General features: G+C 33.7%; 2 protein-coding genes across 4 annotated transcripts; both read right to left on the bottom strand.

Annotated features, from left to right (window-relative positions):
- Positions 1-323: 323 nt before the first annotated feature.
- On the bottom strand, positions 324-3,837 carry LOC133037321 (uncharacterized). Its single transcript, XM_061114339.1, has 2 exons — positions 2,453-3,837; positions 324-1,327 (listed from the first exon to the last, which is right to left on the bottom strand). The coding sequence occupies exon 1, from the start codon at positions 3,738-3,740 to the stop codon at positions 2,466-2,468; it is 1,275 nt and encodes a 424-aa protein (XP_060970322.1). The 5' UTR covers positions 3,741-3,837; the 3' UTR covers positions 324-1,327; positions 2,453-2,465.
- Positions 3,838-6,663: 2,826 nt separating this feature from the next.
- LOC133037322 (GPI ethanolamine phosphate transferase 2-like) lies at positions 6,664-13,011 on the bottom strand. Of its 3 annotated transcripts, XM_061114340.1 has the most exons (17): positions 12,674-13,011; positions 12,483-12,576; positions 12,292-12,333; positions 12,027-12,194; positions 11,849-11,933; positions 11,637-11,743; positions 11,333-11,413; positions 10,986-11,038; positions 10,799-10,901; positions 10,453-10,593; positions 9,947-10,043; positions 9,408-9,630; positions 9,209-9,302; positions 8,047-9,072; positions 7,698-7,790; positions 7,282-7,565; positions 6,664-7,104 (listed from the first exon to the last, which is right to left on the bottom strand). In XM_061114340.1, exons 1-17 carry the CDS (start codon positions 12,796-12,798, stop codon positions 6,957-6,959), a joined length of 2,964 nt encoding a protein of 987 aa, XP_060970323.1. In that variant the 5' UTR covers positions 12,799-13,011; the 3' UTR covers positions 6,664-6,956. The 3 variants fall into 3 exon arrangements, with proteins under 3 accessions (XP_060970323.1, XP_060970324.1, XP_060970325.1); XM_061114341.1 differs by lacking the exon at positions 12,674-13,011 and having other exon boundaries at positions 6,666-7,104; positions 12,027-12,199; XM_061114342.1 differs by lacking the exon at positions 12,674-13,011 and having other exon boundaries at positions 6,667-7,104; positions 11,637-11,738; positions 12,027-12,199.
- Between the last annotated feature and the right edge of the window lie 5,819 nt (positions 13,012-18,830).

Raw genomic sequence — 18,830 nt, forward strand, 5'->3', positions numbered from 1 at the left:
GTCCTTGTCATATGATTGTGGTATTCAAGGATATATATATATATATATATATATATATATATAGATAGTGTGGTATATCTGTGTTTAAATGAGAAAGATTATAGTAAGATCATATTGTACTCTCTTCATGATTATTGATTGCCATAATGTATTTATTTGGGCTGATTTTTCTCCCTTAAATTATAGGATCCTAATGATCTTAAATGTTGAAAATAAAAAAAAAAAAAAAGCTTGGATATTCCTTATATGTTGAAAATCTTGTAATGGATCTTTTGAATTATTAAGTTTTTTTTTAGTATATCATTAATTGCAGGATGATACAGGAAAACAAAGTGACCAAAAAACATTATAGATTTGATAGTAGTCCTTTAGAGAAGAAAGGGGGAAAAAAAAACCTATTATATACTATGTGCCTATCTAAATAAGTAGGACTTATTCCAGCAAAAAAATAAAAATAAATATTAAGTAGGACTTAATAAGTGTAAAGACTAACATTTGTGTCTGTTATATAACATGAAAGCAACCAACTAAATTGTCATCGATACAGATATTTAGCATTTTTATTTCTCTTTTTACTAAATATGCACAGATATCAAATACTACATAATTAATGCCAATGAGAATTCCTCTTGGTTGGTCAAGGAGTGAGGGTATCTGCAGGATTTGAAAGGGGCGGGCAAATACAGATGCAAACTCAGGATTTTGGAAGAAAATTTGGAACCTTAAGATACCTCCAAAAAGTTAAAAAGAAAATAGTCATGGAGCATTGCTCACTGAATGGATACATTGCTAAGGAACGACAACAGCAAACAACATATTGCAGCATCAGTTATGATTTGTTGGGCAGTCTGGTGGGCTCGAAACGAACTGATTTAGTTGAGTCTCAATCGCATGAGCTTGTGTCATCATCGGTCTTGAGTGATCTGAGTTATGGAAAAGAGAATTGGACAAAGCCACCGTTTAATCTGGTCAAGGTTAATGTAGATGGAGTAGTCTTTGATAAGGAGAATAGACTTGGGTATGGGTGATGGGAGGGATCATAATGCAGTTTCTTAAGAGCAAAACAGGGCTGCTACTTTGGAAAGGTGACACCAATTGTAGCTGAGGCAGCTGGTTTTAAGGAGGCTTTAAGCTGATGCAAGAGATAGGCATGGGACAGTGTCATAATTGAATCAGATTGTCAACAACTAATTCATGCCATAAGTAGTACTGTGGCTTCTCCTTTTGTCTTGACTATTAAGGACTGTAAATAGCAATGTCATCTTATTTTCTTCCAGATTGTGTCAATGGAGTGAGTTCTGCTCCCCCTAAATTATAATCTCCTTGTCTGATTGATCTTTTGAATTAGTAAAGTATGACATTTCATTCAAAAATAAAATACTACATAATCAATCTGAACAAACTAAGCTATAAAATTTGGCATGCCTTGACTAATCTGCTAATAATCAGTGGAAGCATGAAAGCTATAGGCATCTATAGCAAGCATAGTCAATTTTAAAAGTTCAAATGCAAATTTGGATTGCTGTCAAGATAGATAAACTTACAAAGTGGATAAGCTGGGGAAAATCATACTCTTATATAGGTTTTACTTTTTCTAGAGCAATAATATATAAAGGCCTCAAGTGGGATTTCAATTCTCTTGATGTGTTGAGTTAGCAGGTGAGATCTTACTGGCCATCTAAAACACTTCAGGTGAAGAAGAATAACTCAATCAGCAAATAATGTTTACTTCTTAGCTCCATGTATCATGTTGTTGTTGTAACTTGTATTGTATCTATCATCTAATATTAGTACTGACTAAATTCACAATTACATTTTATATATGGGATCATATTCAGAAGAGAAAGCATGTGAAGAAGCCACAAATTACTATAAAAATTGAAAACAATCCATGCTGATGCAAAAGAAACATAACCACATGTCTCAACTTGGTGGTGGGACAGAGTGGAAACATGTAATTTGGGAAGAGGAGATTTCATTCCATGTTAATGACCTAATTGAATTTAATATGTACAGCATTACATATGATAAAATGCTTAAAATGATGACTTCTTTGCTCATACAATCACAAATAAAGGCTCAATTGTTCATGATTACTCCAGGGCACATTAGTCACATTCCATTCCCCAAACGTTATGTATATTTCTAGTCATGCAGTAACCATATATAAATAAAGATGCAAATGGAAGAACAAACTACAGGTCAATTCCAATTTTCCCATTGAGCTGTACAGAATGAAATTGGTTCATCCATAAGAATAGCAAGACTATACAATGACTATTGTTCCACTTCGAAGTAAGTAAAGCATCATGTAAATGTAATCATCAAGACAATATCTATTCTAAATTCTCTGGCTATGAGTCTATCATCATATAATGGAAGAACCATATTCACAGACCAAAAAATCAGAGAAGTTAATCACATTCTTTTCCAATCAAAAAAAGAAACTTACCACACAACCTTTCTCACCAGTCACATAACAAGCCATCAAAAACATCATCTTCTACCTCAGTAAACACTACCCCAGAATGAGCATCTTCATGCCATGCATTAACCTCATTTTCATCTTCTCCATTTACAATCCCTTTCCCCTTATCTACATTGACATCTGAACCTGCCACTCCCATAGCAATGTCACCATCATCACCCACCAACTCGGTAGTTTGAGCTCTCTTTATCGGATTCCCTGCCATCTTATTCGATTTCAAGGCAACAGATTTAATATTCTTCCTCCTCCTTGCCCGAGCTTTGACTATCCTCTTCGGCAAGTTTTGACCAACACCCACCTCTGTTGTCCCAATCTCACTTTCATGCTTACCCAAATTCTCAGTTTCCAAAACCTCTTCCCAAAAGTCATCAACGAAATCTTGGTCATCACCATTTTTTGAATCCACGGAAGAATCGTTACTCTTTCCGTTGTTTCCACTGTGACTAGAATCATCATTTAAAGAAGCCAAACCTTCATCATCATCAGAAATGTCCACCACCCCATGATCATCCAAACCACACTTTCTTTTCTTGACGTCGTTTACGTTAGCATTGTTTTCTTCCTCCGAATACTTTACTGAGAAAACCCCATAACAGAAATAGTATCGACTCTCACCCGGAACCATTATCTCCGGCGACGGAGGGCTGATCGCCACCCCATGAAACCCTCTCTTGCAATTCTGACACCTGAGGCAGCAACCTTCGTACACCTTCTCGTACTCGAACATGCAGTAACAAAAAGGACACACAGTCCAGAAAGTCTCACTATTCTCTCCAGACCCATTTCCATGGTCCGAAACTCCAACCTCTTCTGCTACTTCCGGCAAGTCCCCTATCTCAATGTCGTACTGGGCCTTCTTCTTAGGGTCCGATAACAACCTCCAGGCTTCGAGAAGAAGACCGTAGGCCTCCGTAGAAAATGCGAACTTGTTATTCTTGGGGTTCACGAGAGACACGAGCTTCGAAAACTGATCCCAAATGAGTCTGCGATCATTAGACACGGTACGACTGATTTGGAGTATGGAGTAGTAGTCGAGACGGTTGTTCTTGAGGCGACGCTCCGACGCGTGGAGAACATCAGCGACGGCAAGGACTTGGCTAGCGTCGGCTCTGATGTTTGGGTCGGACTCTTGGGCTTTGACGGCGTAGTTACGGCAGCCCAAGAAATCTCGCCGGGACAGGCATTGTAGAGAGTGGTGAAGGAGCAGTGAGTTTGAGGGTGGAGGTGAAACGTTGCTCTGTAAGTCCACCATTTTCGTGTCTGGTGTTTTAGCTAAAGGAAGGGAAAGAAACGTGTATTGGAAAATGGAATCAAAATAAGAAAACTGACTTCTTTCTTTCCTCTACAATATATTTGTTTTTTCTTTTTTTTTTTTTTTTGAAACGGTCCTAACCCACTAACAAACAAAAGAGCTCTATGAGGGGAGGAGGACACAAAAATATGTACTCATTTTTTACTTCTTTTATGCAATAGAAGAGATTGAAAACAAGTAGGATAGTCGGGTCACAATCTTACTAAGTAACTAATAAAATATACTTAGTCAAGGTGTAAGTAGCCATATTACGAGTTCTAGGACAATACACTAGACTCGCCGTACTAAAGTTATTAAAAGACAAACTAAACTTATTCAAAATAAGTCTTAAAAAAGACTCTAACAACAAATAATTGTTAAATTTAGACACCTAATTAAGATAATCAAACTCAAAAATAATATTATTAAAACTAAATAAACAACATTGTGCATCTACATTTCTAAGGATCACAACTTCACCGATTTCAGATAATAAACCTCCATCCACAAACAAAGATGTTGAAACTAACACCTCTTTGTGATCATTTCTAACAATCATGCCTAACCCACAATACCCATTAGTCAAGTCCAAAGCAGCATTAACATTGGCTTTTATGAAGCCAGAAAGAGGAGGCATCCAATGGATAGCCCTCTCTAACTGCAACTACGAAGAGAGACGTTGAACAATCGGCTCCTCTCCACTAGAATAAACGACTTTATGTTGATAAGCAGCCAAGAAATTATAAACCCATGTTAGCACTAGGTCAGGAGGGATGAGTTTATTATTATGAACCCAATTATTTTTTTCAAAACCAAACTCTCCATAAGACAACTAAAATCAATTCAATCTAATGCTTGGGAAAAGAGTCAATTAAAATGTGAATGAAACCAAAAAAATTCGTACAAGAAGCAAGTGGGTCACCTAGTTGAAAATCACAAAGCTTACAACACTGAGCAAGAGAAGAACAATCCCATAAAGCATGTGTGTAGTCTCTAATTGATCATCACATACTGGGTACACACCATCATTCAAATGACCATAGATAACTTAATTACATATCGGTTCATGTCATATATAATTTATATTATTATAACACCTTGATTTAGATGTCATACTACATCAGCAATTCAAATCGAGAATGCTTGCATTAAATAACGGGCATCAGTGAATCGCGCTAGCAACCGTTGATTAAAGATTTCATAACTTTAATATGTTATTGGCTATTTTATTCATGGCTAAGTGATCTTAATTCTCCATACAATACAAGTCACAATCTCATGTATGAATAAGAAATTTTCTAATATTTATGTATATATGTAAATTATTTAATATAAAATATTAATAATTTAAAATTCAGGTATATATAAAAATGTTCAATTTTTATTGATAAACAGAAATGTCTTTACTGACTTTTCAGAGTATAAACCTTAACAATTGACACATGTCAAAGAAAGCCTTAGTGGATTGACACCTAAGGGTAAGAGAGAGGAATAAATGGAAGAGGTAGCCGGGGAGAAAAGGGGGCCCAAAAGGTGCGGAGAAAAGATCAAGAATGAACAGGGGGTAACGGGTTCCCAACAAAATAAAAATTCTTGACTAGTCTTTTGATCAATAATGAACGATTTTTGGTCAAAACAGTTTGACGTCATCTGTGAAAACTCTTTTACCACTATTTTGAAATTTCTTGATCTTCTTCAGGCCAAATTTTTTCTACAATCTCTATTTCCAAACACATCTCAGCAGAGGTGTTCATCCAATCCAATCTGTACTATTTTGTTTATAGTACATCCGATTCGCACTAAGTGAGGATTTCATATTTGGATCCAATTCAATCTACATAGTAATTCAAATACAATCCAATCTACATAGTAATTCAAATACAATCCAATCTAATCCGTAAAAGTGCAGATTAGATCGGATATTTTGGATTGGTTACTTTTTAATATTTATTAAAAAATAACTTTTTTTAACATAACTAACAACAAAATAAAATAAATTAACAATAAATTAAAATAAATAAAACAAAAGATAACAAATTTAAAGGAATAAGAAAAAAAAATGTATGCATAAAAAAATATGTAATTTTGTTTTAGATTATAATTTCCTTGTATTAAGAATGAAATAATTTGATTTATTAAATTTTGAAATATATTTGTATCATGCATATTAGATTTTAAATTTTTATCTTTTACATATATTAATTGTATATATAATATATAAATATGTGGTGATTGGATTTAATCAGGTACTTTTATATAATAATCAATATCTAATCCATACAAGTGCATATTTTAATTTTCTAATATAGTTCAATCTGCACAAGTACGGATATTCGCACTTTGTGAATTAATTTGGATTAAATCGTGCGTATTAGATCTTTTATGAATATCCCTACATCTCAGGTCACATATAAAAGAATCAGTAGGAGTTGAAAAGTGCACTAAGGTGGTGTTTGATTAGAGGTAATGAAATAGAATGGAAAGGAAGCAATTTTTATTCTATTCTTTTGTTTGGTTGTATATTAAAGTATTGGAATGTCATTCCAATGGAATGACCTTTGCACCATTTTAGTAGAATGACTATTCCATTTTGAAATAGAAAGAAAAACCATTTCAATACATAATGAGAAAAATTTAATAATTTTTTTATGCATTTTAATATTATTCCTTTACATTCCTATTCTTATTCTCATTCTCATTCCTATTCCTACGATTTCATTACTCCCAAAAAATTCACTAACTTACCCAATAATATTTTGTACTCAAATGAAATATCATGAATAAAAAAACATAAAATTTATTTTATTTTCTGAAATGTTATTTTGTCTGAATCATTACTTCATAATAGATAGAATAAACAAAAATAAAGAGATACTGTTAAATACATGCTTACAACAACTCATACATAATTACATATCAGTTTTCAAAAAAAAAAAACTCATAATATATGTGAGATTTGGTCAACTGTGACAAACTAGTCGTGTTACTCGATGAGTTTGCCCTGCGAAACTAGGCATGGCAAAAAGATCCATTCATTCGGATCGGATCAGTGATCCGATCCGACGGATCATTACTGAGTTGGTTTACAAAATTTGAATTATGTCCGATTAAAGAAGAAAGACAAAAAAAAAATGAAATAATTAGAGGAATTATGGGTCGAGATAAGGTAACCGAGCTCTATTCTTTATCTTTAGTGGTTGCAGAAGAACCAAAACCCTGCATGGTTCTCTTAAATGACAGAACCAAGTATGTATAAATCACAGTTGTTGCCACAATAGAGACCCCAATATAGACACACACAGTTGCAGCACACACATAAAGATACCTGAAAAACAAAGAAAATAAAAAGCCCTCACATAAGATAAGTTCATTCACTCTCAAGTCTCATCTTATCAAAGAAACTCCCCTATCCCCCCTCCTTTTTCTTAATGAGATTCTCAGGTGTGAGTATCCTATTTCTTCCCAGCAACAACAAAAATAACATTATGTCAGAGAGACTTACTTTGGAGAGAAAACGCTCCACACAAAGAGATGGTTCCTCATTAATATCAATACAATGGTGTACGACACCAACAAAATGGAGTTCAAGCTCAGTAGAAGTAGACAAGGGAAGCCCAGCAATTTTTTCAGGAGTAGTTTGGAATCCATATTTATTGGAAGTGCAATATAGTTACAGCTCTTAATCGAGATGTACATCACCATGCTAAGAGCGGCTAGCATTGGGGAGGCATAGGTAATCATAAACATCAAAATCCCAGAAAGTATAGTTGAATGACTTGAGATGCCCTGAGGAAAAAAAAAATGCTCAAATTAGTAAGATAATTAGCTTCTGAGATAAAAATCATTGCACAGATCGGAAACTCAACGTGGTTTCTTTTTTAAAAAGAATAATATAGGCTGTTCAAAATGAGGATATACAATAAAAGCTCCAGCAACATCAATGGTGGCTAAAGAATTACTGTTCCCCAAAGCATAATGGCCCGCCATCCCCATATAGTAAAACACTGCAACCTAGACCAAACAATACAGCACAACATTAGTACCGAGAAATAAAATCAAATAAATCAACTTTCAGTAAATATTCTAAACATATGAGAAACCTCTTAAAAAAATTTCCATCATTCAATTTGAGTAAATAATTGTCTGACTTTTAGTCATCCATCAAACTTGATGCTTTTATTGTCTGGCCTACTGGTACCAGAAACTAGTTTGAAATGCGTAGAAAAATATCATATTTATTCAGAAGGAAGATGATTCTAAAACTAACCTCAACCCAGAGCTTGTTATCTTCCCCACTGTGAAAACAATAAAGCATGCCGACTAAAACTTGCAAAAACAGCAATAATATAGGCATTGAATTAATTGGTTGTTGGAGTAACAACTGCAGAAGGCACCAAGAGCATATGTATGCCCACCCAATCACAAACGAGCAATTTCTCAATTCCACCAGCAGAGGCTTGTAACAAAGCTCATCAGGGCCAGAAGCAGATTCATAGGAAAATCTATTTGAGCATGATTTGGAATTCAAACAAGATGATAGCCATGGTAAAGCCACAGTGATACCAAGTGTGGCAAAACCGAGAACTGTATAGATTATTTGTACCAGCATTGTTGCAGTATAGCTAGATGGTGCAAACATGCTATCCTGATGTTTCATAATATGTTGCAAAACCAATAACCCAGGAGTCAAAAAGCAAAATCCAATCACTGCAACAGATTTTCTATTTAAATCAAATACAGATAGAGAAACCAAGCTTAAGGTAATGAATAGAAGGCCTGCAACTAGCTGAAGTGCTTTAAGTAGATGGTCACCCCCAGCTTGCTCAAGCCACTTGGATATATCAGGAAGATCCCTCCAATTCACGCCTCCTTGATGCCAGCCTCTCAAGATCCTACCAGAAATAAGAAGCAAAACTATGGACAATGTTTGAAAACCAATATATTTGTTTTTTCCACTGAACAAATTAAATATATTCTGTGCCCTTTCAACTTGTAAATACTGTGCTGATTTACGCAGTAATAACAAAAGCAATGTCGAACTAACAAAATGCCATATATATTGCTCTTCCTCCACCATAGAACTCGATCCCATACTTACTACAAGGATAAAGATAACACCAATTGCAAAAGCCTCATCTAAATGCCATGCATGCATGATATTACTGTCAAAGTTTGAAACGTATTTCCTTTCTCTGCCATAAACTTCTTTGCACATTAGACATAGAAGGCTCAGCAATATTACACAAGATAGGACCATTGCAACAACTCCAAAACCAAGCAAGTTGAAAGGTTTCTGCATAATTATACAACATTATCAGTATTAAAAAGAAAGAATGAGAAATTTCCATTGTTCCATCCAAACAAGTTGTCACTTTTCATCTTTCATGTTACAAAAGGAAAGAGTTCAAAGCTGTTAGAAAAGTACATACATCGGTGGCTCTGCGTGCTAACCACTCACTTGCAATTCTTAAAAACTCGTTGTATGCTCCAACAGCAATGTTATACTCATCCCCATGGTTAAACCTATTTCCAATGATTTACAATGGAAAGAGAGTACGAGGATATTAGCAGCATGCTTCATAAAATCTTGTGTTGTGATTAATATAATAAACGCTGTGACATACCCACCTCGATACATCCTTAGACATCCAGGAATTATGGAGAAATTCAGCAGTTGTATATAAGCAACAAAATTTCGTCTCCAAGCTACCATTGCACTTACTTATTCCAGAGGTTTTATCAATTGATTCATGATATGGGAAACCTTCACATGATAAACCAGGTAGTTGTGCTTGCAATAATCTAAGCAACTGCCATGAATTCAACTCAAGTGCCCTTAGCTTTTGATCATCTATACAATAAAAATGCTATTATCTCACAAGTTCAATAGGATGTCAGCATGCTGGCTTCGAACTTGAAAACAAGACGCAGAATTTAAAGAATGTGTTAATAAAAAAATTTGTTAAGGCCAAACTATTCCAATGAAAAATGCAGCAAAAACTGTATACTGACATCAATCTTCTATGTAAACTACTGTACCCATAAAAAGAGTCATTAAACAGATAATCAATCTTAAGTTATTGTGTGTGTGTGTGTGAAGAGAGAGAGAGAGAGAGAGAGAGAGAGAGAGAGAGAGAGAGAGAGAGAGAGAGAGAGAGAGAGCTAACCAGCCAAATGCCCAAAAGTTTCTGGAATCAGGATTCCAACATTGTTCTTGGGAATTGGCAAACTAAAAAGAAGAGCTAATGTTGGTGCTATATCAACCTGGTTAAACAAATCGAGATACGAGGTGAATAGGAGGTCACAGAATTAATTTGGAATTATCAATCTGCTTATAAAGAACATTACAGTTGAGGATTAATGCCAAAGTTTATATTTACTGAATGTTTTTCAAAATAATGATGGGTAACTTAATGTTATTGTTAATCTGAGTTAGCTTTGTTAATCTCTGAGTGCTCAAGTTTAATCGTTATGTTAATATCTTATGCATCAATCAATGGGTCATTAATGGAAGGGCTTACTGTTGTCTCTTTTTCAGTATTTGGATAACCGCATAACATGACAGTACGGCATGCCTTGAATGCATGGAGTAGTTACAATCCAAATAAAGATTATCACACCTTGAAAACATAAAACAAACAACTATATAAGCAAACTATTGTAAATGATTTACCTGGTCCACAGTTTTCTGAGAGAATGATTCAAAACGGGAGACATCGTTCAGACCGATAAATAAAGCCAAAGAATCAGTCTCTTCATATGAAGATCCTCCATGATTACCATTCTCAGTCATGCCATGATCACTTACCACTACCTGCAAGGAAAACTCATATCAGGGAAAGTTTACATGTGAGTAGTTAATTACCCACGCTCAGGCGAGTTTCTAAATATGTGATTATATAAACAAAATGAATTCTTAGGAAATGAAAGGTGCAATTAAGAGATACTCTAAATTAGAAAACATTACTGCTATACAAAAACGTAAAAAACATACAGAAGGCAAAGAAATTATCACAAACCAAAAGTGTCCTTCCATGATTATTCATTTGATTCAGAATTCTATTTGTATGAATCATCTTAACCACCTCATCCATCTCCATTAGTTTTGGGGCCATCAAGACACTGAAATAGTTAAACAATACTCAAGAAACAAAAGTATAGAATCAGTTAAGCAAGAAATATACGAAACTGGGGAAAAGAAAAAACCTGTTGCGGCCACCAATATGTCCAACATGATCCAAGCCTAGGTAATGAAGAATCTGAATCATAAACTCAGTCACGAGCATATATTATTATGAAAGTGTCAGAACACACAGTCATCGTTAGATAGGTGAGACACTTAGATTCATTATTTATGTCAACTGCTATGTAAGCCCTTTGTTTTTCATAGAAGAAGTTCAATATTTCCTACATTACATACTCATTTGAGAGCAAGAACAGCAATGACATAAATGGTACAACACTTTCATGAAGACCAACATCATGCTTTAAGGCAAATTGTTTCAGTTAGTACGGAATTTATCAAGAAAAGGTATTTGGAAAATTATACTAACCATGAGATCCCAATCATATCTACTAAGTTCATCAGGCAAATGTCGAGAAACATTTTGATCAACTTGTATAGTATCTTTAACCTGAGACAAGATTTTGATGTATAGTGCAAGTCAATGTATCATACAACTCTCATAGAAGCAAATGATAAATTCGCCAGGCAGAAACGGCAATGGAGATCAATCAAGATTTAGCTAAGAAGTTGATTTGCCACTCCATGATATCCATATTAGGAATTGAATATTTTAAATTTGTAATCCCAATGAGAGCATTGTTATGGTTGATATCAACAATAGAAATACTTACAAAAAAGCTACTAACTCCATCATGCCTCTTAAATAATCCTGGAAACAACTTCAGCCATGTTTCATCACCAAGCATCACCATTTTCCAACCAATCTTAAAAAACTGGTCTGCAATAAAAATAAATAAACAAAAACTAGTTCTATTGCAATTACAGGCATATTCAGTAAAAATAATTATGGTGGACAATGTCCAGTAAATTTGGATGAACTAACCAATAAGATTGTCATCTAAGAGAGCTTGCGTGTTAAAATTAAAAGCCACGTCAAGAAATCCTCCAATTGCTCCAGAAACCAGAGCCTGAAAGCATATGTCCAAAGCATCAGAGGATTAGCAGGTTTACCCAAGAAAGCTATTTTCAGGTGAACATGATATTGTGGTAATGATACCCACTTTCAAACGAGGCATTGTAACAGTAGGAGGTGCAGCCTTTGCATGATACCCAATTGCCATGCCATTTGCTAACAGTGATTGAGTATATGGCATGGCTTCCACCAATTCCCTTCGTGGAGGGTTACCATCCTTGCCAAGCACAAATTCTGCTGGAAGACCATCAATAACCTGAACTAAAGTCATTGAGAGTGACATTTTACTAGCAAGATAATTGGCATAAACCAATATAGATTGATTGAAAAGCTAACTCATAAAGTAGACATACCATTAGTATTAGCTTATCAAATGGGGGAAGCCCAGATAGTTCCTGCATTGCAAGAACAAGATAACTTTACGAATTTCTCTAAATTCATAACCCAGAAACTGTAATTACTGAACAAAAAAAAAAAAAACCAGCTTTGCTAAAATCATAACATCTCTATTAATTTGAATCTATGCGTTCAATGAAGCAAGAACCTGATACAGTGATCTGAGCTTATCAGGAGGGGGAAGTGCCATGCTATGATTTTGAACTGAATCAGACCTCGGTGCACGAAATGCCTCCGGACCACTGAGATTACCAATAAAGAGGGAATTATAAAAATAAAAAATAAATAAAAAATAGTTGGTTTTATACATTTGAGTTGCCAAAATCCATAAAAGGGTACCTAAAACCAGAGAGAGCTGGTTTGACGGGGAAGAATCCGAAAACGAAGAGAGAAAGGCCAATGATTTGGATAAGTACTCCAGTTAAGGTGAAGATGGTGAGGTTAGTACACGTTAAGGAAGACATTTCAGATTATTTCATAACCCAAATTGATGTAGTATTATTAGTATTCAGATTTTCGAGCGTAGGAAAACAAAGAAGAACAAACACTCAACACACGTTTACCCCCTTTTCTCTGCCATTTCAAAGTGTTTGTATTTCTTATTAATTTTGAGCAATTAGTCTGAAGAATATGTCCAATATCCCTTGTTTTGTGATGTGAGATAATTTGAATGAAGGAAGAACCATTGACAAGCTCACGCTACAAATTTGATTGGGAAATTTGATAAACACGTGACTGAACGTTTTGGTCGGGTTTCACTCGGACTCGACCCGGCCAACCTGTTTATTTGGGAAAATCTATTCTCTATAGATGGGTCGGGTCCAACCCGATTAACTCTTTTAGGCGAGTTTGGGTTTGATTTTTGTTAAGAGATTATTTCACAAATATACAAAAAACAATAAATAAATTACAAAAATATAGTTTCACAAAATTTTAAATATTTTAAATATTTTTACGATTTTTTATTTATTTTATTTACAGAAAGTACGGTTTTTTTTATGTTGTACTATTATTAATTTGTTGTTGATTTTTTGTTATTTGTATGTTATTTTTTGTTGTTGTTTTAATGATATTTAGATATTATTTTCATGTTACTTTTATGTAATTTTTTTGTTATTTTCGTGTTATTTTTATGAAAAACTATAAAAATGTAAAAAAAATATTCTTTAAACGTAAAAATGTAATTTTTTTACAAAAATAGTATCTATTATAATTATATTTTTTGTTAATCTGTCGGTTCAGATTGGACTCATACCTACATGTAAACACGACCATTTTAAAAAAATTAATATATAAAAAATAATAATGTATTTTGTTATATAAAATTTTAGTAAAAAATTGTATGTATATATATGTAACATTGGAAGTAAAAATTAAAATATAAATATAATTTTTTTATTATATACTTTATTTAATAGATTGGAGAAGAAAATTTTAGAACTATGTGTATATTATACTAGTGTATAACTATTATTTTATAAATATTTATGTCTTATATTATATGAACATTAATTTATAACTACTTTTTTAATTTAGACATTTTTATAGATATGAATATATCATATGTATAAATTATGGTGGACAATAACTACTAGGAAATGTATAAATAGACTATGAAGTATAGACTTTGAATTTTTAGTTACAATTTATTTTGATACTTTTAGTTTTTATTATCATGTTCATTCATGATTTTCATGAACAATGAACATAGATTTGACTACTGATTTGTTTAGTTTTGAATTAATTGATTTACGTTTCTACTTTGGATTTGAAATGGTTTTCTTTTTAATTTAGGTGATAAAAAAAATAAAAACAAAAAAAATGTTGACTGAGATGACCGTGTCAACCCGTTGACTCGGCCAACCTGGTCAACCCGAACCTGCGAGTCGAAAGCTACAAACCCAAATCCTTTGAACGGGCGGGTTTGGGTTCAATTTTTTAGGCCCAAAACTCGCGAACCCAAAAACCGGTCAACCCTCCCGATGTTCAGTCCTATAACACATGGAATAAAAATAAACTCACATAATAATCATAGGAAAGGTATTCTTTAATTTCAATTGGGTTCCAAAATTATCCCTCTCATTTCTAATTCTCCCAATCTCTCTAACTTCCTTCTCTCTCCTCTTTCTCTCAATCTCTCTGTTCTCTCTCTTCAAAACTCGACCCATTAATGGAGCCGACCATCAACCCAACCATCTCAATCCCCGACAGAGTCGACTCATTCCACGCGAACCGAAGCCATTCGACTGGAATGCCCCCAATGAAGTCGAACCCACTTGAACTAGAAGTGAAATCAACGACCCAAGCTACCATCAGAGGTTTGCCACCACTGATAATGAAAGAACCAGTTAAAGGTTAGTTTTTTTGTTTGTTTTTTTCAATACACCATAAATTGTTGTTTTGGGTGATTAATACATCATTTAAACCAATAAAATTTGTGATTAATGGTTTGATTTTTACTGTTTTCTATTTAGGGAAGGATATGAGTTTCGGGATATGACTTTTTTATGGGTTTTGTATTGTTTTACAATTGAATGATATTGTGCAATTAATTATGCCAAGTTATAATATATAGGTTTTATTGTTTGCAATATTGTGCGATTATTTGCTATTAAATATGCCAAGTAATTATAGTTTTCTGGGTTTTGATATGTTTTGCGATTTTGATATGTTTTCTGTAGTGATTTGCAATGTGTAGGGTTTTAGCGATAATTGAGAGATATGTTTGTGACTTAGTTTGCGACTTTGATGTGTACAGTATCCAAATGTTTAAGCAATTTCGGACATTATTTTGTGATTCCTTACTTCTGTTTTGCGATTTTTGGTCTATTAATGTTTGACTTTGTGCGACTGATATTTATTTTTTCGCTCATCTTTTTTTGTGTTTAAAATGCAGATGGCTCTAGAGTTGATTCTACCATTGTCAGAGCCTTTTTCAAGGCGTAACACATACAAAGGCAACATGTACTTTAATAAAATAAAGTTGAAGTTTGAAGTCTATGGTTTGACTGACAAGGTGAAGGCATCTCCTTTTGAATTTTTTAGGGGTAATAGTGCATCAATAGTTATTGAGGAAAAGGAGGTGAGTGAGGTTAAAAACGATGAAGTGTGGTTTTACGTGGGTAAAACGGAGGCCAAATTCGAGAGGTTAGAGCTCTTGATCACATGCCTAAAGATGAGTGGTGACCCCTCGACAGAAGAATTGAATGGTCAATGCAATTCTGGTCGAATACTGCAAGACCATTTTAACAATAAGAAAAGGGTGAGCTTTAAAACTCTTTGGCTAGCTTTTGAGAAGAATGATATTACAGACGATATGTACAAGTTGGGGTTATGTACATTTGTTGAAAGCGTATTATTCTCCTGGTCCGAGGGTGTGTTTGGACAGATATGCTTAAGTTAGTTGAAAATGAAGATAACTTCTACAACTATCATTGGGGCCTCTTTTCTTATTAGAAATTGTTGTCTTCCACTGCTAAAAATATGTTGCAGTTTAGGCAAAACTACATGGATAAGTTGTCGAGTAAGAAGGATAAGAAGAAGAAGTTCAAGAAAGAGAAAAAAGTCATTCAACTAGAAGCAAAGTATAATGTGTATGAGTATGCACCAGCCCTACAATATAAGGTGTTTGATGTCATGCAAGATGTGGGGAAGAAGTATGGCTAGTGCAAATGGAGCAAATTCCCTCAAATGTTGAACTAGAGCACCCCCGATTCAATTACGAAACATGACCTTAAAAAAAATAATGTGGCAAAGCTGTTTGAGAAAAGGTTATGTGAATCTTTCACTTTCTGTCAATTATATTCTGCTATATGTGTTTTAACATTATTTAGCAGATGTTTAAGATGTTTTATGATATTAAGCGACATGTTTGTGATTTACAATTCAATTTTAGTGATTCTACCTTATGATAAACGACATGTTTGTGATTTATATGTAAGTTTTTACAATTTATATATAGTGACATGTTTGCAATTTCGTGCAATTTGTTGGTTAGATATTGTATATTTTTGTGAGTTCTTATGAGTTTATACGATGTTGTATTGATTTTTATTGTGCGAGTTTATCTTTCAACCTATTTTACAATTATTGTGCGAGGCTATGCGATTTTAATGCAATTTTATTCTTCATTTTGCTAATGGTGGTTCATTAAATTTTGTACTCTCGAAATTGGGAGGTGGACTATTGGAAGACCAAATTTGAGGGTGAAGTCCCCACGGTGGAGATGGGTCGGATGAGATGGAAGAAACAGAAGTTGTTACATAGGATTTCACTGTTTTCGAAACCCAAGCAAAACAAGTGGCTGAATATGTTTAGAGTGCAAAAATCATTCCACCAACACCACTGGACAATCCAACAGAGCCATTGACATCAGCCATAGTGCCCCTACCTCAACTCCTGCAGCCAATAACGCCAACTACCTGGGGTTAGTGAAGAGATTGGAGAAGGTTGGGGTACCCAATAATCTACGATTCTAGCTGGACAGACTGAGATGAAAGCTACCTTTCAAAGTAATCAGAAAGAGATGAAGGATCTTATTATGGATCAAATTGCAACCATCACAGCCAACACAACCACCACAGTCGACATGGGATGAAGGTCAATATCATTGTGATAACGATGATGATGTGTACCCAAAAGATTGGGAACCCAATGTAGATGAGGTTCATTTCCAACGGATGTCATTATTCTTGCCATTGGTGATATAAAGAATTAATTAATTGGAATTGATAATCAATCCTCGTGGGAACGATACTTTATTTATCATTATATTACTTATTTTGATTGTGTATACTTGCGTATCAAATTTACCGAATAGTTTAAACAGATACTTACTACGTGTATAAGAAAAAAATAAACATTTGTGCAACGAAATATTTAAATTTTATTTTAATGATGTAAACTATAGGACTGTTAAAAAAATTACAAACCATCCAACCTGAGTAAACTGCTCAAACCAAACTGAATAAACCAACAAAAAACATAACCCAAATAACTTTACGAAAAATTGAAACTGCCCAATGAATATATTGGACAAGTTGAATATTATTCTAACCCGCTCAAATAACTCGAATAAACCGAATAGACCGATTTAAATATTTTTTCCTAAAATTATTCATATATAATAAATAAATTATGTTTAATAGTTAAGTTATATTACATTTAAAGTTTATATTTTACAGTGTTTAATTTGAAATTTAAAATTTATAGTTGATAATTTTGATTGTATTGAAGTTGAAATTTATAATTTACATATGAGTATATTTTTTTATTCTATTTTTCTAAAAATGTTGTTAAATAATTTAATATTTATTCAATTTATATTTATTTTTTTAACATTAATTTAAACTATCCCTTTTAATCTTACGTATAGTAATATAGTATATATTTATTTTTTCAAACCAATTATTTGAACACTAAAAACTAACAATAATGAAAAAAATAAAAAATAAAGATCGGTTTAAACGGGTTAACCCGACCAAACTAATAAAAATCATAAGACGAGTTACACTTTTTATTTTTTTATTTTTTCATTGGACGAGTTATAATTATATATTTACAACACGGCATTTATATTGGGTTGATAAAAATACATTATAACCCGACCAAACTAACCGATGTATACATAATCATTATAATAAATAAAATATAAAAGCTCTCGTAAATACCAAAATAAATAAAAAGGTGAACCAAATAGGCTTTTTAATAATTGGAATATACAATTACCATAAACATATATAAACACTTGGGAAAATGTGATGTCATAGCAAACTACTTAGAAATGTCTCAATTTTGGAATTTAATAGAAAAAAAAAAAATCATTTTATTAAGATAAAATCAACTGTTACAGAAGAACTAATTAAAACGTGGACAAACATCTATCCAAATATACTCTCCTACAGAACTAGTAACATAAGTATCCAGTGCATGAGCAACACCATTTGTAGAACGTAAAATAGCCTTGCAAGAACTACCATCAACAACTGCTAATAAAGAAATAACATCTAAAATAATTAGTTGAAAAATGCTATTTAAATTGGGATGATTAATCCATCAAATAACCATCGTCGAATCACTTTCAATAGCAGAGATGGGGAATCAAAATTGTTGAGCAAAACACAACCCATTCGAACCGCAAGCAACTTCACCACATTCACACCAAACTCCCCTACTGCCCAATAAGCCCATACCACATCCTCACCATCACGTATCACGCCGAACCCCACAAACCCCTCCCCAAATTCACTGAAGCGTCGATGGTCAAAGAAAAGTGACCTGCCAATAGACGACACCACCTTAGAAGCAGCAACCACCGTCGAAATCAAACCGAGCCATTGGTGCTCATGAAACTCCCACAAAGCCCGTTGTGCTAAGTCGAGAATAAGTTCCAATCTTAATTGCGTCTTACCAAATAAAATAAAATTTCTATCATACAAAAGCATCAACATCACCTCAAACTCACCTTGAGAAAGTTTAAAAAATAGACCAGTAAGAA

The sequence above is a fragment of the Cannabis sativa genome, chromosome 4, assembly GCF_029168945.1.
Source record: "Cannabis sativa cultivar Pink pepper isolate KNU-18-1 chromosome 4, ASM2916894v1, whole genome shotgun sequence".
NCBI lineage: Eukaryota > Viridiplantae > Streptophyta > Magnoliopsida > Rosales > Cannabaceae > Cannabis > Cannabis sativa.

What these genes read in the sequence shown, in the direction of transcription:
- LOC133037321 (XM_061114339.1), bottom strand. Translation starts at nt 3,740, where the DNA reads ATGGTGGACTTACAGAGCAACGTTTCACCTCCACCCTCAAACTCACTG.
- LOC133037322 (XM_061114340.1), bottom strand. Translation starts at nt 12,798, where the DNA reads ATGTCTTCCTTAACGTGTACTAACCTCACCATCTTCACCTTAACTGGA. An exon ending in CTCAGAAAACTGTGGACCAG is followed by an intron (nt 10,044 to 10,452) that starts GTAAATCATTTA and finishes TTGTTTAACCAG; the next exon opens with GTTGATATAGCACCAACATT. An exon ending in AACTTTTGGGCATTTGGCTG is followed by an intron (nt 9,631 to 9,946) that starts GTTAGCTCTCTC and finishes TTTATTGTATAG; the next exon opens with ATGATCAAAAGCTAAGGGCA.